At 42.6% G+C, this 26,336-nt stretch overlaps 3 protein-coding genes and 1 non-coding gene across 8 annotated transcripts; 2 read left to right on the forward strand and 2 right to left on the reverse strand.

Annotated features, from left to right (window-relative positions):
• Positions 1 to 2,804: 2,804 nt before the first annotated feature.
• On the reverse strand, positions 2,805 to 6,823 carry LOC115665537 (RHOMBOID-like protein 1). 2 transcript variants are annotated; one of them, XM_056320050.1, is made up of 7 exons: positions 6,345 to 6,823; positions 5,166 to 5,329; positions 4,784 to 4,947; positions 4,420 to 4,679; positions 4,176 to 4,302; positions 3,526 to 3,667; positions 2,805 to 3,132 (listed from the first exon to the last, which is right to left on the reverse strand). In XM_056320050.1, the coding sequence occupies exons 1-6, from the start codon at positions 6,632 to 6,634 to the stop codon at positions 3,545 to 3,547; spliced, it is 1,128 nt and encodes a 375-aa protein (XP_056176025.1). In that variant the 5' UTR covers positions 6,635 to 6,823; the 3' UTR covers positions 2,805 to 3,132; positions 3,526 to 3,544. The 2 variants fall into 2 exon arrangements, with proteins under 2 accessions (XP_056176025.1, XP_030443270.1); XM_030587410.2 differs by having other exon boundaries at positions 2,805 to 3,667.
• A 2,973-nt stretch (positions 6,824 to 9,796) lies between these two features.
• On the forward strand, positions 9,797 to 9,868 carry TRNAG-UCC (transfer RNA glycine (anticodon UCC)). Its single transcript has one exon. It is a non-coding gene; the product is annotated as a tRNA-Gly (tRNA).
• A 596-nt stretch (positions 9,869 to 10,464) lies between these two features.
• Positions 10,465 to 15,826, reverse strand: LOC115670488 (uncharacterized). Its single transcript, XM_030591789.2, has 4 exons — positions 15,446 to 15,826; positions 15,056 to 15,159; positions 11,244 to 11,373; positions 10,465 to 10,952 (listed from the first exon to the last, which is right to left on the reverse strand). The coding sequence occupies exons 1-4, from the start codon at positions 15,557 to 15,559 to the stop codon at positions 10,914 to 10,916; spliced, it is 387 nt and encodes a 128-aa protein (XP_030447649.1). The 5' UTR covers positions 15,560 to 15,826; the 3' UTR covers positions 10,465 to 10,913.
• A 6,088-nt stretch (positions 15,827 to 21,914) lies between these two features.
• LOC115670304 (scarecrow-like protein 14) lies at positions 21,915 to 24,962 on the forward strand. 4 transcript variants are annotated; one of them, XM_030591548.2, is made up of 2 exons: positions 21,915 to 21,959; positions 22,218 to 24,962. In XM_030591548.2, the coding sequence occupies exon 2, from the start codon at positions 22,344 to 22,346 to the stop codon at positions 24,588 to 24,590; it is 2,247 nt and encodes a 748-aa protein (XP_030447408.1). In that variant the 5' UTR covers positions 21,915 to 21,959; positions 22,218 to 22,343; the 3' UTR covers positions 24,591 to 24,962. The 4 variants fall into 4 exon arrangements, with proteins under 4 accessions (XP_030447408.1, XP_030447407.1, XP_056175932.1 ...); XM_030591547.2 differs by having other exon boundaries at positions 21,936 to 22,000; XM_056319957.1 differs by lacking the exon at positions 21,915 to 21,959 and adding an exon at positions 22,052 to 22,067.
• Positions 24,963 to 26,336: the final 1,374 nt, after the last annotated feature.

Here is a 26,336-nt window from a genome sequence, read left to right on the forward strand (position 1 = left end):
TCAATTTCCTGTGGATTTCATCTCCGGAAAGGGTTTCTTAATCATCTAATGCATTATTTTTTCTCGATTAAAGTGGTCAAATTGAAAAATTTATGACTGAATTGAGAAAAAATGCAATAGATCTAGGACTTTTTCGAAAATTTTCTTGACATCGATTCTACTAGTTTCTCATTGGGCAGTTTTTTTTCTTTTTAGGGTCAAAAGTCGGGTAGTTTAGTTTAGTCTAGTTTTCTTTGTCGGGCTCCAAATAGCGAACACGGACGTATAGGGATAGAACAGCTTAGAAGAGCAAAAATGGTTGCGATATGATTAGGGTTTTTGAGTACCGAAAATATCACAGTTGGGGATTGGTATTCGATTTGTAAAGGCATCGTAAGATCGGGAGGACTATTCTTATACTCCCGTTTTTTTGGCGAAAATTGATCGGAAGAATTTCGCATAAATGTTTAGAACTAAATTGGCAAGATTGAAAAGTTTAAAACTAAATTGGCATCCATACAATATATATAGTACCGAGTGGGTAATTTTTTGCCAAAATCAACTAATGATAAGGGTGCATAATAGGCTGGGCAGGCTATTGGAAGGGGGGGAAAGGAAAAATTTATTAATTCAATTTGATTGTCTTAACAAGCCAAAAATCACATGAATCAAAAATATGATCCCATATGTTTTTTCGTACTTTTTACGTGTCCATATTTGTGGATATGTAACATAAGTCAAATCACTCAATTTGAAATGATTTTTATACCGAAAACAAGCTTTCAGGAAAAGAGGCGTTTGCTAATTCGGACTAGTAAATCCCGCTTTTTTCGAGTAAAAGACACAACTATTTCATCCATAAGAACGCTAGTTATTACGGTTGGCATAAAAATGCAATTTTACTTATGGATTAAACCAATATCGCGACAAACGCCGTGCGATATTCTATGATCGTCGTCACGAATGAAGTTTGATTTGAAAAATCTCTTGATAATGCGTCGCGAATGAATGCACATTAATCTCCTAGCTTTTTTCGGAGTGTATAACATATAAACCGAATGGCAAGAAATGGAGTTAGACGCGACATCAAGTGACGTAACTAGCATTCGAAGATCAAAACATTAAAGAAAAAAATCTAAAACGTATGGGCCACTCAGGATTCCGATGTCGACTGGGCCTAGCACTGGCATAACCGACAGACGGTTTTGTTAGTTAACATGGGCCATACTTGCTAACATTGAACTCGATTGGCATACTTCATTAAGACATCAAAATTGAAATTCCAATTAAAAGTGATGAAAAGATGATTTTTGTGGGGGGGACAAGATTAAAGTATGAGGTTTGGGTAGAAGATATTGGGGGTATTTTATAAGGATAATGAATTATTTGGCGTGTAATTAGGACTAACTAAGCATCATTACGAGCTTAATTATCATGTTCGTTAACTACCCTTCGAAGTTTGAACCTCAATCCACATAACTTCGACGTCAGCCGTCGGCGAAAGTATAGTTTCCAACACACGGCATACGACATTAGATGACCAACAGTCTGAGCATTTGAAACTTAAAGGCATTAACGATCATTATGTTAATAGAATTCAAATGTGCATATGTGAAAGTCTCACATTATTGGTGGAAGCTCTTTCAGGGTTTGAGTACAGTAACTTATCGTTTCGCTTGGACGGTCTTTGTAAAAGTATCTCTCGCGTCGCTCGTGTAAGGAGCTTATATAAGTTTTACATACGTATGGTCTCCCTCTATCTTCCGACTTAGAGGTCGGAATTTTTTCAATGAGGATGACTTAGAGTTGGCAAGTATGGAATGATGGATGATGACCCGGTCATTAGAGTGAAGTTGGATGATGTCGGGACCATAACCAGATTGTCCCAAAAACATGCAAAGAACTGTATTGATGAAGCACTATGCGGCTTGCATGCCTGCAAAAACATGGTCTCCCCCCATCTTTACGCAATCCCATCTTTTGTAGGATTTGTTTGGTTTCTCAAGCAAGCTAAAGCAAAAATGGAATCATATCATTTTTAGACATTCTTTTCCTTTCCCCATCATCGACACTCCAAAGGGTATCTTCCCCCACCAGATCTCTTGCCTTACTCCTAATGGGAACCTCTCAATTCAAGAAACTCTTTTGGCCACGGAGAACAAGAGTAGAAAGAAAGAAAAAATAAGGCATACGTCGTCGGTGTAAAGAAAATTATACACAAATGGCTTCGTTCATATTTGATTTGAGAATTATAACTACTCACTCTTTCAAAAGCAGCTATTGAAGCTTGCATGGTATGCTAGTTTTCACTTATCGTTTGGAGAGCTCACGACAATGCAGTTAAATACTGATGTGAAGATTGCGAAGGACTCGAGTTGAAAGTAACTTCAGCTTTGAATTGCAAGCTCTGGTTGGCTCGGAACATGTGCTTCTTGGATTAGCGTCACCTACTGAACCAGAGGGTAATATGATCTGTTGAAGGACTAATTGAGTTTCTGATCTATATGGACTTTGTGATCTTGCCAATGACTTTGTGTCTACTAGATTATGTGACACTTCATAAGTGATTATTTAAACTAGCGGAACCATTCGGACACCCGACAAAAATCTGCCGTATCGCTTAATAAATAAATCTGATAGATGAGTAGTGTATCTAACATTATTTTTTGACTAAAACGTCAAGATGTAAGGCATTGATAGCAGTATTCTTTGCCTTATCTTCTTTCTGAAACTAAAGGGAGAGAAGCGGGAGCTTTAGCTGACAGGGTTCATCTCCAATTTGTTGTACTACTTCTCCGGACGAGCTCTCCTATTGAATATATTCATTGATTCAACAGCCGCGATATCGACTCTTTCTGCAGTACCTCCAAATTATTACATGTTCGTCAAACAAAATATAGGCACTATAGTGTGCAAAAGACTTACACTGAGTGAACTGTCAAAACCAGAAAGATTTAACAGCAGCACCATATATATGACTAGCTCAAAAGTGACTATTGATATGAACAGGTCTTGCACTACCCAAGGGCAAATCACACTCTGTCCTATCTTCACTTCCGTGCAAGAACAGAGTAAATGGAGCATCCTCTAGTTAGCTAAAACTGCTTCTTGTGTGCAACTGCGCTGGTGAATTTTACCTTCTGCGGAGCGGTGCTGTTTGTCAATAGTGACAAGTACATTTCATGAGCATGCGATGCATAGATATCGTTTCGGTTTCTCAACAGCATCTGATACTTTAGGATTCCACTGGGATTCCTAAGAGTCCACTTGTGTCACATTGCGTTTTCGACTTTTCCTCGTCATATGTCAAAGCAAGAACGTGATTCATTCATCCAGTTCACCTCATAAGACTGACGTTCGAGTACTAATTTGCTGGTGGATTGAGCTAATAAAATGGCTCTGAGCTAAGTCATAATCAGTTCTAGTGCATTGGCTCTTTTTTTTTTTTTCCTAATTCTTTTTGAAGGGATGCGAGACAATGTTCTCTGCCAATGCGGATTCGAATTATGTACAGCAAGAAATATTGCTTATGCAAAGCTCCTATACCTGTTCTTGTGAGTCAGTATTAACTGCATAACTGCGTACATAAATGCTGGATCACGGAAGGATCATCGTCCGACAATACATAAACGTTGCTTTTCCCGTTGCTTAGGCATGTCAAGTCAAGCACATTCCCAGTTTGGTTCATCTGCAAAAGTCACATTTATAAGTTAAGAAGACCGGCATTACACAAGAAAAATGAGGAATTCCACAGCTTTATCATTCGAAAAATTCCTAAAATTGCAGAACTCTCCCTCTAAGCTCTAGGGTCACACCTTGCAGCTAAATAAACGGCTAAGGCCATGCTGACTACTCAGTTTCTCACAGATGGCCCTTATTACTATCATGAAACTAGAGATCTTTTTTAGTAAGGTCCGACTATCATGGACTTCTAAAGAAGTATCTTCCACGAAACCAAAATGTATACACTTATAGTATCAATTTGATGCTGACTATACAGGCATGTTTTCCTTGTCACGGCTTCACTTTAATTTGCCCATAGCAAGCAGGCCCACGCCAAATTTTATTTTTCCTTTCTAGTTTTTGACTGTCAAATGAGGAAATCACTTCTGCTACAGTAGATAATACTAGAGAAATATGTAGATGGTGGCAATCGGCCCAGTTGATATAAAGTGCACAATAGCAGCATCAGTTACCATGCAGGATACTAGTTGCGATTTGCAGCTCCATTTTGAGGTGGGGAAGCAGCTCATATAATGACACCACGAGCAGTATTTATTTGCATTAACTCCACGGAAGAGCATCACCAGGCCAACCGTAAACCTGTCAAGACAATATGCCCCTAATGCTCATATTCATAATCCTACATTCCTCAGATCTGTAGAAGGAGATTATCAAATGTAACAGAAGCTTAGAATGATCGAAACATAACAAACTTACCATGAGATCAGTAGAATCACAGAAACCACCCATAGCACATACTGATACATCGTGTGCTTTGGTTTAAGCGAAGCGGTTGGATATCCAGGAAGAGCATTTCTTTGGCTAACCCACCCGAACTGGGGCCGAATTAGAAACACGAAGCCAAGAAGAAAACCAGAAAGAAATCCCCCAATATGAGCAAAGTTGTCCACATGAGGCAGAATACCCATTGCGAGATTTATTATAATGATGACGATGAGAGTTAACAATGCTGCTAACTGCACATACAGACAAAATGATCTAGATGGTCAAGAGGCACGGTCAAAGAATTTCTAAAGGCTGAAGGTTTTAATAAAGGCCATGTTCAGTTGTTTATGTGTACCTTGTTCGCGTATATTGTCCAGTTTGTAATGAGTTCGGAGAGCATGCTCCCTAGCAAACCAAAAAGGGCACCCGATGCACCAACCGAGATACTAGATTGAATGAACAGGGCTGATAACAAACTCCCACCAAAGCCAGATATAACATACAGTAGCCCGATTCGAACTGAAAAGTTGGAAGAGAAACTAGAAGTTAATTTCTGCAAAGCTACAATACTTCACAATAACAAGAACTTAATATTTTGATGGAAGCATCAGTGGGAGCCTATCCGATTGGGTTTGTGTCAGAATCTCAAACAGGTAGAGGCTTTCAAGGTAAAGGTGACGATGCATTATGAAGTTGCCGTAAAATCATCTGCTACAGTAAAGAAAATTGATGCATACCAAAACCAAATTCCTGTTCAAGTCGGATCCCTATGAAAACTAGACTCAACATATTTGCCAGCACATGGAAAACCCCAGCATGCAACCATATGCAGGTAAATAGGCGCCAAGCCTGGTGATTCTGAACCACGTCAGCAACTTCTAATGCGCCCATCTTGTATAACCTGAACAGGAAAACAGCAGATGACATAATTTTGTTGTATGAAAAATTTCCCTAAACCATAACTCTGCCATATGGCACGCCAAATTGCATGTCAAGATGGGCTGAACACATAACGTAAATCTCCACCAATAAGAGTTAGGAGTTCTATTTTAGAGATTAACATTAGATCACGATCTAACACATGCGAAACAGCTCAGAAATAACTCTCAATAGAGTCAATCATTCAGAATTAATCTGACAACATCTTCTCTTGTTTAGACGTGTCTTGGTAAGGACTGCAAGAAATGCTATGCCCAGCACTATCATGTTCAGAAACATTTGTAAGTCTCATCCTTTCTCTGTCTTGCTGCTTCTTTTCCCCTTTTTTGGGGGTTTAAGTTTGTCTAATGGCCTTCAAATTAGATCATACACGAACAAGGTGGTTAAATTGAACTCAACTACTTAGTTCCAATTCAAATTAAGAGATTTCCGGTTACTACACAAGATTTCTATTATCCAACCACCTTTTGGTACAATCCACTCCAGATCTTGCGGTTCCATTACTGCCCATCCACCTTCTGCCTTCTGAACCCTAATTTGGAACAAGTACGTGGCAATGCATACAGAACATTAACTATAGTATGAGCCTTATTTTAGCAGAAAAGTTAGTGCATCTCCGACTCCTCTCTCCGCTAACAATTGACATCATGAGCGCTTCCGCATTTACCATTATGCATCTTGAATCACAATGCCTTTGAACTCTGGATATAGATCTCTCCCTTTTCACAGCTTAGATTTCCATACCCATAGGATCAAGTAAACTAAACACCAACGGAGCACAAACTCACACCAGTCAACAACTACAAGGATCATTCTAAAAAACCCTATCCAGCATCCATAAGTCCATGTCCTATTCACCTGCAGACACATCTAAACATTGCATTCCACCCACCATGCCATGCATTAATCCCATATACATGCTAGAAATGATACAGAAACAGAGAAAGAACAGAGAGAGAGAGAGAAGGAAGACTCACGTATCTGATGAAGGCCCAAGCAGAGGATTCTCCTTGAGCGTTTGAAAAGAGAACCTCCCCAGAAACCTGGCGATGCAAAAGCCGGATTTCTTGGGACAATCGTTCACGTACATGGTCACCACGAACATCACCACGTTGACCGCCACGAACGACGGGACCAGCCACGGCACCCATCGTCTGTACCTGACCTCGCTGAACACTTGGTCCTCCGCCCTTGCTGCCGCCCTGCCGTCCCCGCGCTGCCCGCGCACCTTGATCTGTACCTCCGGCGAAGAATTCTTGCCCTTCATTGCGACTTCTTCTTTCTTTTTATCGAAACTGCGTTAGCTTGCCATCGACATTGGGATTTGCGGGACGAAATTCAATCTCGATGGCAACTGGGTCGAACAGGAATCATCAAAAGAGGGGAGATTACGTTCTTGTTTGTATTGGGTTGGAGGGAAACTTCTCTTCTTTCGTTTCTTCAGCAGCTAAACAACGCGCTAGCGTCACCCCGGGTTTACGTCGCCGGCTGTCGGCTGTACGGCGGTTCCCGGGTCATCAAAAACAAAAAAACAACGCGATACGGATGTGATCGATCTAAAGGGAACAAGAAAAAAAACAAATGAGTTCTTGCAAAATCAGGTGACGTGGGTGATTGGTTTTGTGCTTGGGACGAGGATCTCGTGATCCGTTGTTCCTCCTGTCTTACAGTTCATATTCCATGTCTGATCTCGCACGATTTCTTTCGCGAAAACGCAGAGGTTTCCGTTTTATATTGGTTCTTTGCTTGGTCTATTGTTGGTGACGTTGCCTGGTGTGGCGTGCAACGGTTTGATGTATGTCGTTGGCCGCGCGGATAGAAGAATACGCGGCAAAGTTTTTCAACTTTCACCCCCTGGGTTTGCGCATATTGTTCAATCAAGTCCTTTTTAATTTGTCTAATCAAATCAATCGATCTTCATAACGTTTGCAGCTGATGCCTTTCGGCTCCCAATCCGATCAATTGAAACTGCATGTTTGTCGAATCCGACGAGCGTCTAGTCCAGCATGAGAAAAACTTCCTGCCACTGCGGATTACCAGATAACGTGCATGGCGACAGATCCCGACGATGAAAACCGTAATCGGACCTTGAGCAACATGATTTCAAAAATATAAGCATTGAGGATTGAGCTTTCCTCATCCCACTCTTGTCGACTCCAACAAACACGCCTCGATTAATTAATCGAATTTGGAGTTAAACTTACGCAAGTTCAAAGATTCATCAGATCGGATTAACAATTCAAGGATTAGAAAAAAATTTCAAAGTCGAGGACTAAAAGTAGAATTTCCATCTCGTCCAGATCCTAAAGGATCTTTCGACAGGAACCGTGACAAGTTTAGAATGTGCGTGCCGTATTACTCACAGCCTAATCTAATGAGCCATTCACAAAACCACCCCCCCAACTCCTTTTAAGATACTAAAGGTTCCTTGCGCAATTTGTAAATCCTAAAACACAAAATTAATCGTGCATAATCGTACTCTTCTTTTCGAAATCCACCGTTTCGAGCCTAAGATCTCGGACGGTTTGGAATTCCATCTCCCAATCTGTGACGGGTTTTGAGAAACTTCTTGAGAACTTCAGAGCACGAGTTCGGGGTCTATTTGCAATGACCAAGATCTATCGCATATGAACCAGAGATATCATAACCAAACTTGAGCACGCCTAATTTACTACAAAACCCATCCGCTAAGCCCTCATTTGCAAATACTGCCGTCGAAGTCGATTACGAAAATAGCGAAACGTTCATTAATAAATGAATCCATAGCAAACTTTTCTCGTCATGAAAGCGAAATGCGAATAGTATAATCCTGCTCATTGACAAACATTCCATGCTCTCCATTTGGCGGATGCATCTACAAAAACTCACCAAGTACAGAAAAAAGATAGATGTAGTGACGAATCAGAAGACATGTACGCCATCAATAATGAAAAGACTACCCCCGCTCCTTATGTCAGCTGCTTTCTCTATTCATTTTGACAGAGGAATAGGAGGGATGAATCGGCACGACTAGTTCTTCGCATTAGCTTACGGACAAACGCATGTGTGCATGCAAAGATCTTGTTTGGCAAGACAACGAAATGGGCGACATTTGTTGAAGTATTGAGGCCCATTGAAGTCGTAATCAAAAGGAGTGACATGCTGATTAATTCATAAGAAGCTGCGCAAGTGATGTTAAGTAAAAGAGGACGACAAAGTGATGACCATCCTCATTTGGAATCTCCTCCGTCCCTCTCTCCTAAGCACCTCCATTCTTCAGGGGAAATTGTCAAATCAGTCCTAAACCTATTGTACGGCGGCCAATTCAGTCCTAAACCTTTTAAGTTTGCCAATTCAGTCCTAAACCTTTTAAATTCTTGCCAATTGAGTCCTTCCGGCTAATTTTGGCGGGCCGGCGCTGACGTGGGCCATTGTCAAGGCACCGGCCGTCCGGTCAACGCTGACGTGGCAATTTTTAATTATTTTTTTTCAATTTTTTAATTTTTTTTTTCTGCTTTCTCCCCTCCGGCCGGTCCGGCGACCGGCGGCCGGCCAGAGGGGAGGGCCGGCGAGGCCTTTGGCGAAGCTCGCCCCGCCGGCCATCGGCGAGGGCAAGCCTCGCCGGCCCCTGGCTGGGCGAGGCGAGGTCGAGCCTCGCCGTCGCCTGGGTTGCAATGGCGAGGCTCGACCTTGCCTTGCCTCGCCTCGCCTCGCCTTGCCCAGCCAGGGGCCGGCGAGGCGAGCTTCGCCAGAGGCCTCGCCGGCCCTCCCCTCTGGCCGGCCGCCGGTCGCCGGACCGGCCGGAGGGGAGAAAGCAGAAAAAAAAAAGATTAAAAAATTGAAAAAAAATAATTAAAAATTGCCACGTCAACGTTGACCGGACGGCCGCCACGTCAGCGTTGGCCGGCCAAAATTGGCCGGAAGGACTCAATTGGCAAGAATTTAAAAGGTTTAGGACTGAATTAGCAAACTTAAAAGGTTTAGGACTGAATTGACCGCTGTACAATAGGTTTTGGACTGATTTGATAATTTTCCCTCCATCTTCATGATTTTACTTAATACCCTTGGACACTACATTGGTGCGCATCCTTGAAATCGCTCTATAGATATGGATATGTTCAATTCTAGTAAATACCCATCGGGTACGGAATAATTGGGATTACAATACCCGATAGACACATCATTGTAAGTATACGGCAACTCCGTTGTTAACCCTCAAAAGGGAAATCGCTCTGAACTCCAAAGCGAAATGTGCTCCCTAACTCCGCTCCATTCGAGTCTCCTTTAACAGTGCTTTTAACTCTCGGGGGTAAATTTCATCCACCGAGGTTGATCGAATAAAACAAGTGACAAAACCGCAGGTTGGTCCTACATAGTCTGCGGCCGAATGGGATAAACATTATTCAAAAAAGTAGTATATTTTTCCACACAACAACACTACCACCAACTAGCGTTTGTAGTCCAACGGTTAGGATAATTGCCTTCCAAGCAATAGACCCGGGTTCGACTCCCGGCAGACGCAGCTCTCTCTTTTTTTGTTTTTTAGTACTTCACTTTTTACGTTGCCCCTATGTGAATTTGTAAATTTCCTCTGACCACTTTCTCCTTGAAACAAAACAAGTAGATGAACCCATAATTAATGCCTCGTATCATGCCTCGATAAGGCTCAGATGTGGAAGTTTAATCAGGGGAGAGAGATGGAATATCTGAAGCTTAACATAACCCACGAAATTGGACATTGTAAGCCCAGTCTTTTCTTGAAAGTTGTACCTGTAGTACTGTACCGTAACTACATGAATTTAAGCTTTCATGTCTGTTGACCAGCTTGAGTTCGGCCACATAAGCCCCTCCGGAATAGATCATGCTCAGGAGATGACCTGTAAAGCAGGGGCTTTTTTTATTTTTTATTTTTTTCATTTTTCGAATTTTCAGTTCTTGGTCATCGGGGAAAAATATGTCAACTGAGATTTGGCCATTTAACTACAACAGAAGCAACATAGGAGGACTGAAACATTTCCCACATGTCAATTAGCTAGTTCTGCAGTGAGCTGTCGTCAGCTCCGAGGAACAAAGCCGAGAGATGAAGCTAAAAACATTCAGCTGCCACATGAAGCAGCATTTTGCTCGCCAACATGGCAGCAGAGGAAACAGTGATATAGAAAAGATTACAAGAGAGTCCACAAGTGGGGAAACCAAAGAAAACAAGTCGCCAACTATTGTTTTTCCGTATAACTTTATTTCAGTGACGAAAATAACATCACGGATATCGTCCGTGAGGGCATCGTGTATTGCTACATTTCCTGAGATGTTTGTTGAAAACGACAAAAAAGAAGAGGAAGAATTCGTCGAAAGCATCCGGTGATTATGAGCCAAAATCCGGCAAATTGATGCTCTGCCAGATTTGACTGTTGCATGCTCAAAAAATAGAAGGAAATAATCGCAACTAAGAAGCTTCTCACTGTCGCCATTGGTAATGTTGCACTGCCCACGAACTCCCTGAAATTTGTGGGCACAAAAACCATCTAACTTGTTCCCATAAGGACAGGCCATCCCGCAATACTATCTGATCAGAAATGAGCCAAGCTATAGACTAGAATCCATGCAAGCTGAAAAAGAAAATAGACAGTTGTAAGTATGGGAGGAAAGAGAGAAGCAATGTAGAAAAGAACAAGGAACCCCGCTGCAATTCTCTGGTTTAGAAAGTAATGCAACTTCAAGGTTTCTCTTTCCTTCATGGAAAAGGTTCACTGATTAGCATGCGATATTAATCAATACAAGACGAGGAGCCGAAAGAGAAGAAGCTTTAAAATCAAAAGTCTTGGTATCTCCCCACAAGCAATAAGAAAAGGGTGAAAAAGAGAAGAACATCTTCCATTTTGCACAGAAAAGACATATACCAGAAAGAGAGTCAAGGAGGCAAATAGCCCCTCCTGAAGAAGAGCTCCGTGACCGCCATATTCCTCTTCATCAATCTTTAGTATCATCGCATAATAGCCATACACTATGCCAGATGATATTGCCAGGAACCTGCAGAAGGATATACTCTTAGTATCGAAACAAAATTTTTAATTTGAGACACAAAATACATTTATATAGCATGATGATGGCATATTCCATATGGTAGCAGATTAAGATGGGGTCATCAAGTTCATAGTTATGCACACAATCTTACATGCTCTCCTTTCTCTGGTACTTCTACTCATGTTATTAGCTTTCATTAGAGTCTCAAACTGCGATTGTCACAACAGACGTCGAGGAACCACAAAGGGGCACGAGTCTGGTTTATAAAACTTCTCCAGGAGTTTCAATCAAACTAGATAATACTAACAGTTTGAATAACCCAGGTATCATCAAAGCATCCACCCCAAACCAAAGCAACAAATCATTTAAGTCTTCCGCGCAGCCTAAATATTCAAGAATTCGATACATTACTATTTCCAGAAAGAAACAAGAGAATATCAACAAAATGCCCAGAGTATGCTCCAAAACCAATCATCAGACATAATCTATCAGACTAGTGCACCCTGAGAACAAAAGACAACAGTCATCTACAGCAAAGGAGGTCCACTTTTAACTGCTGCCCCATTCTTCACTTGGAATGATTGGCTCGAGAAACTCCATATTTTAAGCAACTATGCCGTCTAAGGTCGTTAAATAAAGATCCAACTTCATATCAAAGGGTGTCTTAAGGATAAGATCATTACATCCTACAAATGTCAGAAACAATGCATATATTACAAACCATTTTGTGACATCGATTATATACAATGTGTTAGTATCTGAACTACAAAGAGGTTCGCAAGTTATGTGAAATTTGATAATTTCCAATCTAATGGTTTCATAACACATTTCAAACTATATGAGCTTCCACTCTCAAATCCAAGTTCATCCCAATGGATATGAAGATTGTCTGCATCTATTAACTTCATCTCTAAATTTTGAAAAACTTTTCAATATTTGAAATTCTCAGATAGTTAGGCAAATTCGATGATTTTTTACCTATCGACTTCGCAACATAACTCGTTTCCACACTATTGGAATCCAAATTCGTAACGATAAAAGTGCAGTCTGTTCTTAGCTATTATCGACTTCATTTTCAAACTTCGTGAAACTTTTTAAGGACTAAAATCCTCAACAGCTCGGTCAAATTTGATGGTTTTCATTGAAGCATCCTACATCTGTTATCTACAGAATTTATATGCTCTTTACACCTCCACCTATAAGTGTAAGTTTTTAGGTTGGACTTTCTAACATGGTAACAAAGCTAAGTTCCACCGCAGTATATTTCGCACATACGGCCCCCCGTTCGTCAATTCCATGTGTTTTCTTAATTCAGCTTGCACATGAGAGGGAGTGTTAAAGTATCCCACATTGATTGCCTATAGTGTTTCAGTGGACCTTATATTCATGAAATCTCCCTCTAGTTTTAAGTTTAAACTTTTGGGTTGAACATTCTGACAATTTTCTATGTATTGATTTTTCAAAATTCCTCATTTCCTACTACAGGGTTTTTCGTTCTAATGGAATTACAAGTTTCTTGAGGAAGATGGTGCATCAAGTTGTTGACAAGGCCAACTCGATCTTCTTCCCTAAAAATCACAGATGAGAGAAAACTAAAAGAAATTCAATTGAAGTTATCAACAACTGACACTAAATTGCTAAAAATTGGAAGGATTGTAAATACCCTATGACTTTATCTATTAGGATGGGAACCGCTAACAAGACTAATTAATTAAGATCATAGCACTGTAAGATGCTATGACCAGATTTTAACGACCATGATCTCAATGTATAACATGCTACCTGACTTTGTTAACCTGCAAACAATTTTCCTTTGTAGATGACTACTGCTTAGACAAACATCTGAACTCCTTTACTCATAAACGATATGGAATGTTCGGCGGTGATAGGCAAATTGATGGCTCAACAATTTACCCTAATCATCTATATTATCTTTCTTAAATCAAGACTTAGTTTTGCAACTTTAGCCCTTTATCAAGATGCTTCCAATTAAGTACTCAGAGTTAAAAAATACATTACACGTGATTGCCTTGCCATCTTACTATATCTCTACTAATACAAATAGCAAGGTCTAAGAGATGCAACCTCTAACCAATTACATCTTAGGAAAGCAATTTACTTGGAATAGCATGTGGGCAGCCCCTAAGCCAAGCCTAAGTTGGCTAGTGAATGAGTCATGGGTGGCCCATGCACGATGCCTCTTCAATCTAACCTCTTTAAGTAGAAACTTGAGGTCAACCATCTCATAATCTTGAAGAGTACGAAACGACTTTTTGACATGTAATATTGGGCCCGTTTGGTCTTGGAAAACATTTTCAGTTTTCGTTTTCATTTTTTTGTTCCTTGAAAGCACATTTGATTCATGAAAACACAATTTTCAAGAAAAAATAAAATTATGCAAATATGTTTTTTATGCTATTATTGGTAGAATTTTTCTATTCTAACATTTTCAGTAGAAGTTCACAAGTCAATAATCCACTTCAATATATTGACTTTTTTAAAAACAATTTAATATATAAATTCAAATTAATCAAATTACAAAATATTACTTACCATGAATTTTTCAAATATGATCCATGTAAGTAATATTTGTTCTTTTTCCTTCCTATTCTATTTCTTCTCCCGTTCTCCATTTTTTTCATCTGCCAGAGTCTATTCTTAGCCACTCCCATTGTTCAGAATGCAATAGCCCATCTTCAATCCATCTCCAAAAAGAGGTTCAACGAACAAAGTTCACCCCCACAATGCTCCAGTGAGAGTGAGACAAAAGTTCGGTCTTATAATTGGATGGCCTTCTTGTTTTCAAATAGAAAGAAAGCACTGGGAACATCTTTCAGCTGTTTCCAAAAACCTAGCACCTTCAAGAGAAATTGGACTACTGTATTTTCAAATTAATTTTTTCAAACAAGCCACCAAACATGTTTACCTTAACTTTTCATTCTCAAACGAAAATGAAAACAGTAATTTCAGAAAGTTCTCTCCAACCAAACGCAACATTGGTTGGTCAGGACTCGGCATGTAAGCGCAACCCAGATATGTCAAAACAAAATCATCTCCTCAATAAGAGAGAGACTTACTAATTCCTAATGGATGCATATTTTGGGTGCCTACTAACATTCTGCCGTTTTGTTTTATTTTGAATAAACTTATTTCAAAAGTTCAACCAGAGTGTAATGGCTAGGGAAGATCAACGCACTCATCCCACTTTGTTGGAAAAAGGCTCCACACTTGCTGATGTACCAAAAGAAACTAAAGATGTCTAAACCATGATGGGTTTTTTCCTTCTCAAATATTTGCAATATTTAGTGCCCATAACCTTCAAAGCATCTGGCAAAGATATGGAGGAAGCCTTCATAGCCATGTTATTTCTATCCAATACTTGCAATGATTCGGAGGGAGAAAACCTAGTATTGTAGAAGGTCAACATTTGCCATTACAGTTGCTATATTATAAGATAAAATAGCATCAGTAGCATCTCCATGGTTTTAGCTCAGGGAACTCCTAACATAATATCTTTGGCAAATTGAGGCGCTCAATTTTATTCGAGAGCTGTGGATCCAGGTTCTATTTTTCATTGCTTCTTTTATCTACGAGGATGCCTAGTCCTCTACAAGAATTTCAAGCTTTTATAGCACAGAAACAGTGAAAGGTCGAAAAGGTGCGTGAACGCGAAAAGCAATCAACTCACAGGACAATCCATATGCCTCCAACCAAAGGTATCGCACCCCACAGCAATCCGCACACAAGCGCCACCACCTGCCGAATCCAATGCAGCACATCTCCCAACTGATCCTGCAACAACCACGGACGCACACGATCATCAACGACTCGATCGCGCCGACAAAACCCAACCTTCGGGGCCCAATCAGAATCGTTCAAAATCGAATCAATCCCACTTCAATTGCAGTTCAGCTGATGAATCCATAGCACTCTAGCAATCTATAACGGCAAGAGTAAGCAAACTAAAGCCACATTAACCAAACCTCGCATGCTCCTCCGAGAGCGTAACGCCAAACCCAAAACCCAAAAAAGTGCCGGGAGTAATTGAACCCTCAAGCACCAAGGTTGCTCGGATTACCTTGTCCCACGAGGCCTCCGGATCCAACAATTTCGCGAGCTTGAACGGAGACAGGTGATCCTTCTGGTGCTGCTGCTGCTGCTGATTCTGCTTAGCCGATTTACCCTCTTTCATACTTGCACCGGAAATCCCTCCCAAAACCCTCTCGCGAACGGAACCGGGAATCGATCGCCGGGATGCGAGAAATCGCAGGGAGGGGCGGGCCGAGAACGTCGTCGAGCTCGGCTAGGGTTTCGCAGGGAGAGTTCCCGGTTGACGAAGGAAGGCGACCAGCAGCGGCAGCCAGCAACGGTATGTTTCTCGATAATCTGTCAACTTCTAAAATGATTACGTCGCTGGAGAATCTTTTAAAATTGAATTATCGACCCCCAAAAAAAAAAAAAAAGGAAAAGCTTCGTTGCAGATCTGAAGCTGCAGCCGATTGGTCGACACGTCCATGGAGAGAGAGAGAGACATGGCCATGGAAAAATCACTTCAAATAATTAGTACGTCAGTGGACTGCACGTGATCGCCGCCGGCGATCCCATCGGGCGGCGGCGGCGGCGGACGTCTCGTCACCGCCCTGTGGCCGCCGGCTCGACCCCCGGATGCTGAATATGGACCGGGCTGGGCAGTCAACCTTTTGACGAGCCCGAGACCATATCCAACGGCCCGGCCCAAGATAACCTTTTGGCAGATGGATTTGGTTATGTGGATTTGTCCCAAAAGGGCCAAAGCCCACAAAGGAAAAAAAGCAAAAAGAAAAAAAAATTAGCATGGACATTATCATAGCACTTAAGTTTATATGCACATGTAGGGGTGTCAATAAAGCCCGCGCCGGCACGACCCAGACTGGCCCGGCCGGACCCTATCCTAAAATTTTGGGTATTTTGGGGTCAGGCCTTAGTTTTTTTGGAGTTGGGTTTTAAGGTATGAGTATTGTCAAGGTAGGATTGGGTTGAGCTAGGCCGAGGTGGGCTTTTTTGACACCATTACCCCTGATATCACATTCAAGATCCACCTGCAACCAAATCTCTCCCTCTCCCTCTTTGTGCTCGCGCCTCTTAGTTCCGCGCATGGTGAGATCTTGCTCCGGCGAGTGAAACCTCCAAATCGCCGCCGCCATTGCACTCACGACCGTGTCCCGGCGAGCCGGAGATTTGCTGCCCACCCGTCCGCTTCCTCCCCTTCCTACCGAGCCTCCGCCGTAGTTATTACAGATCTGCTGAGGCGCGAGAGTGTTTCGCTGTGCTCTAGGGTTCCGATCTCTAATTGCTTCGTTTGAGGGGGTAGCTAGGGCCTCGGCCTTGGCCTCGGCAAGTTTTAAAGCCCCCGCCTTCACAAATTTATCGAACAAAGACGACGACAACGAAAGCGGCAACAATTGCTCCTCTAAGCTCTTGATTCTTTACTTGTTCCTTCCCCTCGGAAAAGAAGAGACCGCGGGAATGCCTGCCCTCGCTTGCTATATGGACCCTGTCGCCGCGCCTCCCGGCTACGCCCTCGCCATGGATGGCTCCCTCCACCTGCTAGCGGCGGCTGTCCCACCTTTCTCCGGCACGCCTCTCTCGACGACGATCGCCGCCGCCGTTGAGGACGGGTCCTTCTGGTCACTCTCGCTGTCAGCATCCCTCAACCGGATCCCCGGGCGGGGGACTCCGCACTTCGCAAGCGGCAAAGAGAACATCTCCCTCTCTCTCCTCTCCCAACCCGAAACCCAACCCAGACAAACCCGACCCAGACAGACCCGACCCAACCCATCTCTTGGGGGTATATGATGAATAGGGTCTCGGGTCAAATCGGGTCGGGTCAAATGCCACCCTATAGGTTTAGGGTCGGGTCAAGTATCATGAAAACCGATCTGACCCGACCCATTGGCACCCCTATGCACATGGAACAAAATATCCCAACATTTCCGAAGTACCCCCAAAAAAAGAAAGCTCGACCTTTTGCTAGTTTTCACTTTGGGAAAAAAAAAATAAAACGACATTTCAAACCTCTAAAAAAAAGAGAAGCCCTTATTTAGTCGTGGGGACGAAAAATGACACCCCTTACAAATTCTGTCCAATCCCATCATTAAACTGTTACGGGTCATCTTTGGCAACCCACTTTATTGATGTGTACGAGGAACTACGGTTGATAGCGACAAAAGAGCGTCGTTGTTTTTTTTGGTACGGAATGCAAAGGATTTGGTAATGAGGATTGTAAATCACGTTCAGCTAGTAAAGATTATAGATTAAAAGTCGACGTTCTTTCTGTTGGTTGATGCGACTCACGGTATACACCCAAACAGTGTGCCGAGTAGGACGACGTATCGTGATTCACCCACGAGAACGAACAGAACTCGTGACGACTTCACATACCCAGGAACTAAAAGTCAGCCGCCCAACGCTGCCAAATGAAGATTTTTCCTTTTTACTCTCCTTTTTTGAGCCCTTTACGAAGGACAGAAAACAAAAGGCAGTAGCATGAATGGCGGAGGAAGAAATCTATCTCCCGTCGATCACACGTAAAACCGCGCTCGAGAGTCAACCCGCGGTTTCACTTTTCACCCCTCTAATTGCTGCAAAACGATTAACTTTTTACCATCTTATCAAAGTTAAATTCCCAGGAGCTTTCTTGCCGCGGTGGGTCAAGCCGTAGTTAGGCAGCCACTGCCCAACAAGTTCCTGTCCGGGCGGACCCTTTGGATAGAGACCACATACATTGTATCGTGCAACGACTCCCGAAGACCCCGTGCTCATGACAATTTGACCAACGATGACACGTCGTGTCGATCGTGGCCAACCTGGACCCCACTTGTGGGTGCATGGGAGTAACGTTTTACCACAATATTTTCATAAAAAATATATATAGCGAGTGGACGTATCAGAATAGGTCGTAAACTCACTTATTAACCCTTACTTGGTGAGTTGAGTTGTTATGTAAGTTAATTATAATTAGAAAATGGGTCATAAATAGATTTAAAAGAATTTATTAAGACCCAACTCATTTTTATGACTTTTCGCTTCATTCCCTCTAATTCCCGTTCAATGTCGTGCTCGCTCACTCCGCATTCTCGTCTCTATTTAGATACGAGTTTTTCCATATTGTATTAAATATGAAAATATTTTAGCAATATAGGTCAGATCGGGTATGATCTATTTGGGTCGGACTATTCTTGATCCGACCCAGTCTCAACCCGACCCACCCGCTTTGACGGGGCTAATGGTGAGTGGACCCGATATCAATGATCAAAGAGCATTTGGGGAATATGAATTCTTTTCTTCCAAGACCCAATACAGATCTCGTTGATATCCGAAATGAGATCGAGATCGATCTGATAGAAGAGGTCGGGGACAAACGCAGGCTCGAGGTGCTTGGAGAAGGGTCAAGAACCGAGCTTTGTTTATTCAAATTCAATTCGAGACAAAGTAAAAGGAGAGAGACAGAGAGATACAAGTCTCTTGGCAAATCACGTGGAACAATGATTTCATCGTTGACCAAATGGGCAACACGACCTACCCTCCTCACCTCATTTTTCCAAGTGCACGAGGTGGAGTTTGGGTAAGTGCGAGTCCTGGTCACGAAATCGGAAGATAAGCGAAAGCGGCGGCAGGGCTCGGTGGAGGTCAAATCAGGACCAACCGATGCCCAACAAGCTAACGCTCTATCTCCTCACGTATCCATCCATACAAATCGTTCGATCGTGCGTGGCTGCACATTCCACGGGGTTAGGCAATTTGGCCAGTCTACTTCATCTCTTCCGAATGGCATCACTATTAAGCCATTTGTTAATCACTGATTTCCTCCTCCTTCTCTTTTTGCCAAATCTGACTCTCAGTTATTTACCGTTTTTCTCTTGATGTTTCTCGATTGCTCTTGTTCTCTCGATTGCAAATTTCGTGGGGTTCTATTCCGAATGCGAACCGTTTATCAAGTACGTCGAGCGAATCGCAACGGTTTTAGCTCGACTCAGAAGTAGTAAATTGTTGCGTCGAATTGATAAAATGCGCCGTTGTTCTTTTTTTTTTTCCCGAAATTATCGCGTATATATGTGGTGTTATAAAAGATTCGAGTTCGTAAAACTATATGTTTTTTATGCACAAAGCAATTGTCGTATCGATCGAACGTGTTTATCACGCATTGAGTTGATATCGTGCTTTTGTACTATGCTATGCATTGTCGCGTCGTGTCAATCCATATGGAGAATTATCAAATTACAAGACGTATGTTATCGGGGTAGTATACATTGGATGGGATGCGTACTCTCCTTTTAATAGGATAGGTCAATCTGCCCATCTACATGTACTTAGATTGCAAATAGCATATAAGTTGCCCTCTATTATAAATGCAAAATGTGTCCTAAATCCTAGGTGGTAATCTAGAAATCTAATAACTTTAGGAAAAATTATGACATCATGGATCGTGAGTGATTACTTTTCTACGATTAAAGCAGATGCTACATGATGTAAGTATGCACTAAGAACATGAACTAAAGACAAATTATAATTATATGTGAGGAACAAAAGACAAGAAATACGTGACAACACCCCACCCCAGCCCAGCCCACCCCCACCTACCACAAAAAAACTACACGTGCCCCCGAATGATCCATTCAAATGATTTATATACCCTCGATGTCAACTTCACCGACGAAAATGTATAGATTGATCCAGAAGTCTAGTCCCGAATATACTGTCGATACATTAAAAAAAAACCTTGCGTGACTTGACAAAACGGTCGTGTAAACATACACTCGGGGGAGGAAATTATCAACAAGAATTTCAATTCGTAATTAATAATATCAACACGAATGACCATACTTGCAAATGGTACTTAGTATCAATAATAATAATGACAGCAGCATTAGTGTGGATAATGATACTTTAATCGGGTCAAAGCCTTGACCCGTAACTTGCGTAGACCGGGGCAGGCTACGTAGGCAGACATGGTTAAAGAAGAGAAAATGCTGCCACGCGCAAACTGCTTACGTGGCGTCTCTTTGTCTCGAGTGCCGACGAAAACCGCGTGGAAAACGCCCCACCCGAGAAAGCGCGCGCTCATTGGCCCACAGGATTACGCCCGGGACCGGTCGACCGCCACGTGTGCGCATCGCATCGGACCGACGCGCTGACATAAACTAAGCTTTTTTTTTTTTTTTTTCTGTGAGTTTGCGCCAGGCTCCCACCCACCCGAGCAACCCATGCGTGGAGAAGTGCGTTTTTGCGTGTCGCAGTTTCCGCGATCTAAATGGCTTCCGACGTATTTAATGCCCCAAGAGGGTTTTATCTGATCTGGGGGTGCACCGGAACAGGATCTAATTGGACCGACCGATCGATCGATTCTGGGCGGTGAACCTGTCCAGTTTCTGATTCCGAAATCTTGGACCTAGTAATTATTAGTCCAATTCTTGGTTTTCAGGTGTGGGCTGAACCACGCAGACCTGAGTCAATGATACTTAATCGTATCATTTATTGAAGATCCAGAACATTAAAGAACGAAAGAGTCATCGTCTTGTAGAGAATAAGAAAAACAAAAAGAGAAAGATATCACGGTCGGTTCCTAGATTCACTCGCGAATCGGACGGGACCGGTCCCGTCCAGTTCCAGGACAAGGTGGGCTAGTTCCCAATTTCACAAACTAGAACCAACCCTCGGAGCAATCACCCATATCATCCGCGACCGCAAATCACTTATTAATTATAAGGTTAACACCACAAAAAAAACACTAAATCATGTTCATCATGACATCAATATCCTAAACTTCTTATCGTGTCATAAAAAAAATATGCGCTTTAACATCGATATCCTAAATTATCTTTGTGTCCAAAACCCTCGAACTTGTATCGATGTGACAAGGAAACCCCTAAATCTTTGTGACACGAGTAACACGAAAAGGAAAAAGAGAGAGAGATTCAGGTGTCGGTGCCACGGCGAGCAAAATTTAGCATCTTTTATGATAGATAGAGAATACTTTTGTCGCACCAATACAAATTTTGCGTCATATTCGATGTCACGGTCGACTCTCTCTCTCTTTATCCCTCTTCTGCGGATCAAAGGGAGACGATATATCCATTAATTTTATTTCCACCGTCGCACACCAGATAACTCCTTCGGGAACTAGAAAGATTGCCCTGTCTACTTTAAGGAAAAAGGCCAAGCCGCAGCGGTCCCTCGAGTTGGCAGAGGAGGACAAAAGCTGTCCCAAAAATTAACCAATCAAATCAACCTTAATCAACCTTAATTTCAGACCCAAAAAAAAAATAAAAACCAACCTTAATCAACGTAGGTTTTGCGTATAATGAGGTTTTTATACTGGAGCTTTGCCGTAATTGACTTTGACTCTGGCGGCTCAAAAACCAAAAAAAACAAAGAAAGAAGAAGAAATTGAAGGAGAGACAAGTTCAGCGAAACGTCAAAAGGGAGGAGAAATTCCGGGCTCACGAGCGAAGAAGCTGTTGAAAAAGCTGCGAGGTGCTGCCTGAAGCCGAGGTCCTTTTCTGTAGAAATCACTCTCTCTAGAAATCGGCTTCGCGGTCCTTTTCTGTTCCGAGGTGAGGCTTCCGATCTTCGTCTCCACCGCAAGATCTGGAAGGTTCTTGTCCGTTCTGTTCCTTTTCCTGTTTTTGTGGTCGGAACTGGTTTCACGGTTTCCGACGATGGTCTGAGTCAGTGCCCTTCTTGCGCTCCTCGCCTTCTTTGATCTGCCAAGGATTTCTGATGTGCGAGTACCCGATTCGAGCTCGTGGATCATGGTTTCTCCTGACATCGCTTTTTTTTTGTCTGTTTGTTTCTGTGAATCGCGGTTTCAGGGGTTGGGAAATGCGCGATTTTGCTGCTTGACGACGATTGCCGGGTAGGAAGAATTCTGGGGTCTCTGTGGAGGAAGTGCTTTTGGAAGCGGGGGTTGGTGTTAGCGGGGCCAGTCGCGCCGGCAGATGATTATGGAGCCGCGCGTCACCGGATTCTCCGGCTCCTTGAGCGCCTTCAAGTTCGACGACGAGACGCTCTTGCCGTTTTCGGATCAGCGCTTGAATTTCGCGAATGGGTTTAGTCGTGGCGACCCCCCGTCCTCGGATCTGAGCTTCATGGACAAGCCTTTCGCGAGCACGGAGGCGGATTTCCCGTCCGACGATAGCGACTTCTCCGAAACCGTGTTCAAGTACATAAATCAGATGCTTTTGGAGGAGGACATGGAGGAGAAGGACCTTATGTTTCATGACCCTTTGGCTCTCCAGGCAGCTGAGAAGTCGCTCTATGACGTTCTCGGCGAGACGTACCCATCTGAAGCGAACCTGTCCCCTCCGTTCATGGAGAGTCCGGAGACGAATTATTCGGGAAACAGTAGTGACTACGGTAAGAGCAGCCCTTCTAGCATTACCAGCGGCAGCAACTTTGCTGATCATCAATGGCTCGGTGATTTCGGGGACGGCAGAAGTTCTATGCTGCAATCTCCTGTCACCGGAGACTTCATTTTTCGGTCCACTGTGGATGCTCATGTTCAGCCATCCTTTTCCTTACCAAACAGCTTGCTGAGTAACGGTAATAGGATGAATGCATCTTTAGGGAGTGGCCCTTTGTTCCCTAACTTCTCGACCCAGAGCCAATCGGTATTGCAGTTCCAGAGAGGTGTAGAGGAAGCTAACAGATTCCTTCCCAAAGGTACTCAGTTATTTATTGATCTGGAGAAGAGCAGCGAAAACTCGTGGTTGAAGGAAAGGAAATCAGTGCATGTGGTTAAGGTGGAGAAGGATGAAAGTGACTTTTTGACTCTCAGTGGAATAAGGGGAAAGAAGAACCACAAGAGAGAGGATACTGAATTTGAAGATGAGAGGAGTAACAAGCAGTCAGCAGTGTATGTTGATGAAGCTGAGCTATCCGAGATGTTTGCTAATATCTTAATCTGTAATCGTGGAGACAGGAGGCCAGATTGCGAAGCTGATAAATCCTCTCGAAAAGAAGGAAGCGAATCTTTGCAGCAGAATAGACAGACACACGCTGCTAATGGCGGGAAGACTCATAATAAGAAACCAACCACGACCAGCAATAAGACAGAGGTGGATCTCAGAACTCTGTTGATCCTTTGTGCACAAGCTGTCTCTTCTGACGATCGAAGGACCGCTGATGACTATCTAAAGCAGATTAGGCAGCATGCTTCCCCCTTTGGTGACGGGTCTCAGAGGTTGGCACATTACTTGGCGAATGGCCTTGAGGCACGCTTAGGAGGCACTGGTTCTCAGGTCTATACTGCTCTAGGTTCTAAAAGGACATCAGCGGTGACTCTTTTGAAAGCTTACCAAGTTTATCATTCAGCCTGCCCGTTTCAGAAAATGGCAACCATCTTTGCGAACCATATGATCTTGGATTTAGCTGAGAAAGCAACAACGCTTCATATTATCGACTTTGGAATCTTGTACGGTTTCCAATGGCCAGCTTTCATCTCTCGTCTCTCCAGGAGGACAGGCGGGCCACCCAAACTGCGTATTACAGGGATAGAGCTTCCCCAACGAGGTTTCCGACCAGCAGAAGGAGTTCAGGAGACGGGACGCCACTTGGCAAAGTTCTGCGAGCGATTCAATGTTCCATTTGAGTACAATGCGATTGCTCAGAAATGGGATTCTATCAAAATTGGGGATCTCAAAATAAGGAACGGCGAGACCATTGCTGTGAATACCATGTTTCGGTTTAAAAATCTCCTTGATGAGACGGTTGTCTTGAATAATCCCAGGGATTCTGTTCTGAATTTAATCAGAAAAATAAGGCCACATATCTTTGTGCAGGCCATTGTCAATGGATCTTTTAGTGCCCCCTTCTTCGTGACACGGTTCCGTGAGGCTCTCTTTCACTACTCTGCCATGTTTGATGCATTTGATACTAATTTAGAGAGGGATAACCAGATGAGACTGATGTTTGAGAAAGAGTTCTTTGGCCGAGAAGCTATAAATGCCATTGCATGTGAGGGGACGGAGAGAATTGAGAGGCCGGAGACATATAAGCAATGGCAGATTCGCAATATGAGGGCCGGGTTCAAGCAATTGCCACTGGACCCAGCACTTATGAAGAAATTGCGATATAAGTTGCAGAGGTACAATGATGATTTCGTGGTTGACGAAGATGGCCACTGGATGCTGCAGGGGTGGAAGGGCCGAATTCTGTATGCTTCATCTTGTTGGGTACTTAACTAGGACTTTGTTGAGCTTGTTTTTATGAGTCATCTACCAGATGGACCCGACTGAGTACTCATTGAAGGCATCCTTGTTTCCTGAAAAGAGCGTGAATTTGTGGAGCTGCTGCTTGTGATCTTTCTTTTGACAATACTAGAGCAGAAAACATTTATGGGGCTTTCTTGGAGGTGCGGGCGTTCCTTATTGAGCCACTGTCATTACTTTGGTAGGATATAACCAGCTGTACTTTTATAGCTGCTTGCTTTTCTGACAGTTAGTAGCAGAATCTGGGTTCACACGATTACATTAGGGAGATGTACTTCTTTTGTAGACAGTACTCACCAGCTTATGTGATTTGATACCTCTGTGTATGATATATTTTTTATAGTTGAACTTCTTCGTGCATGCCTGGCGATAAACGGTGCAGCCTTGTTGATTAGTCTAAAAAGGATCAACTGAATGTTGTTCTTGACCAGAACTTTAATCCTAGAATAAGCAGGCAGACGGATGAAATGTGTCTTTTGCTGCATTCGAAGATTATATGAAGTTTCTTTGCATACAAATTAAGAATAATTCTGGTCATTGGCTTCTTCAGCTATTAGCATAGTTGTGTGCTTTTAACATCACTTTGCTCTCTGGTACAAGATATCATCCCAAATCAAAAGAACTTGAGCTCTTCCTTCTTAGTCGTGTGGTTAGATATCTGTCAAGCATTTATTGTGGAATCGGCATAGAATGTACAAAGGATCCTTTGTATGAGGGTAGGTGCACTTCCTAAAGTGGACTCTCGTTCGTGGTTCTGGTAACTGGTTCTTTTGCAAAGGTGATTGTATCTGTGTCTGGTTAGTCGATATCAGCAATAATTATACATTGCCTTTTCCTCTGCATTGTTCCTGCTGATATTCACTCTGTAGCTCCTCGATGCTGAACAAATTCTTTCTCGAAGGATCATGTAGTAATATTTTGCACTAAAATAAGATGTCACCTCCTCAATTACCGAGCCAATAGCAAAATTTCAGTTCTAGCAAGCTGAGGGTATGGTGATGTAATTGATAATTTAGGAAGGCGTAATTCTTGCGAGCACGTGTTTAAAAAGGAAGAATTCTACTTCTAAGGACGGATGGGGTGGTCCGACATTCTTTATGAAGGATAAGCAGCTCGCTTTATCTCTTATGTCAGATTACATTGCTTGGAATCTTCCGAAAGTTTATCTAATTTGCTTGTAAGTTTGTTGTATCTTTTCGTTGGGACAAGCCAGGGGTATATTCTGCTGTTGCCAATCAACTTCCTCTCGAAATTTTAAACCTTCATTCAGTTGGAACGAAAGATTCTGCCTTTACAACGGTGCCTTGTTCTTTTGTTTTGGGTCTGGTCCGTTAACTTGAAAGAGATTCTTATCTTTCTAAAATGAGTTCAGAAAGAAGTCATGATACAAAATTTAATCAGATTACCACTTCAAGAGAAGAAATTTACTATTCACAGAAGACAGCAATCCAAGTACTATCATCATCATCATCATCATCATCATCATCGGTTAACAATGTCAAGGCAATGCACTAGACAACGAGTGAATAATCGAGATTAACACGCGTTTAACACTGACTCCCAGATCTTGCTGTAGTTTTTGGACTTTATTTAATACAGTTCTAACCTATGTAAGCACGATAATATTTTATGATCTGTATGCATCAGAAGTGATGTATGAATCTTCAAGGCAGTAATTGACAAAACTATATAACATAAGCAATAACCATGCTTCTCTATTTG

Source organism: Syzygium oleosum, unplaced genomic scaffold (assembly GCF_021117445.2).
Source record: "Syzygium oleosum isolate NSW1041296 unplaced genomic scaffold, Sole_v2.1 Sole_v2.19, whole genome shotgun sequence".
NCBI lineage: Eukaryota > Viridiplantae > Streptophyta > Magnoliopsida > Myrtales > Myrtaceae > Syzygium > Syzygium oleosum.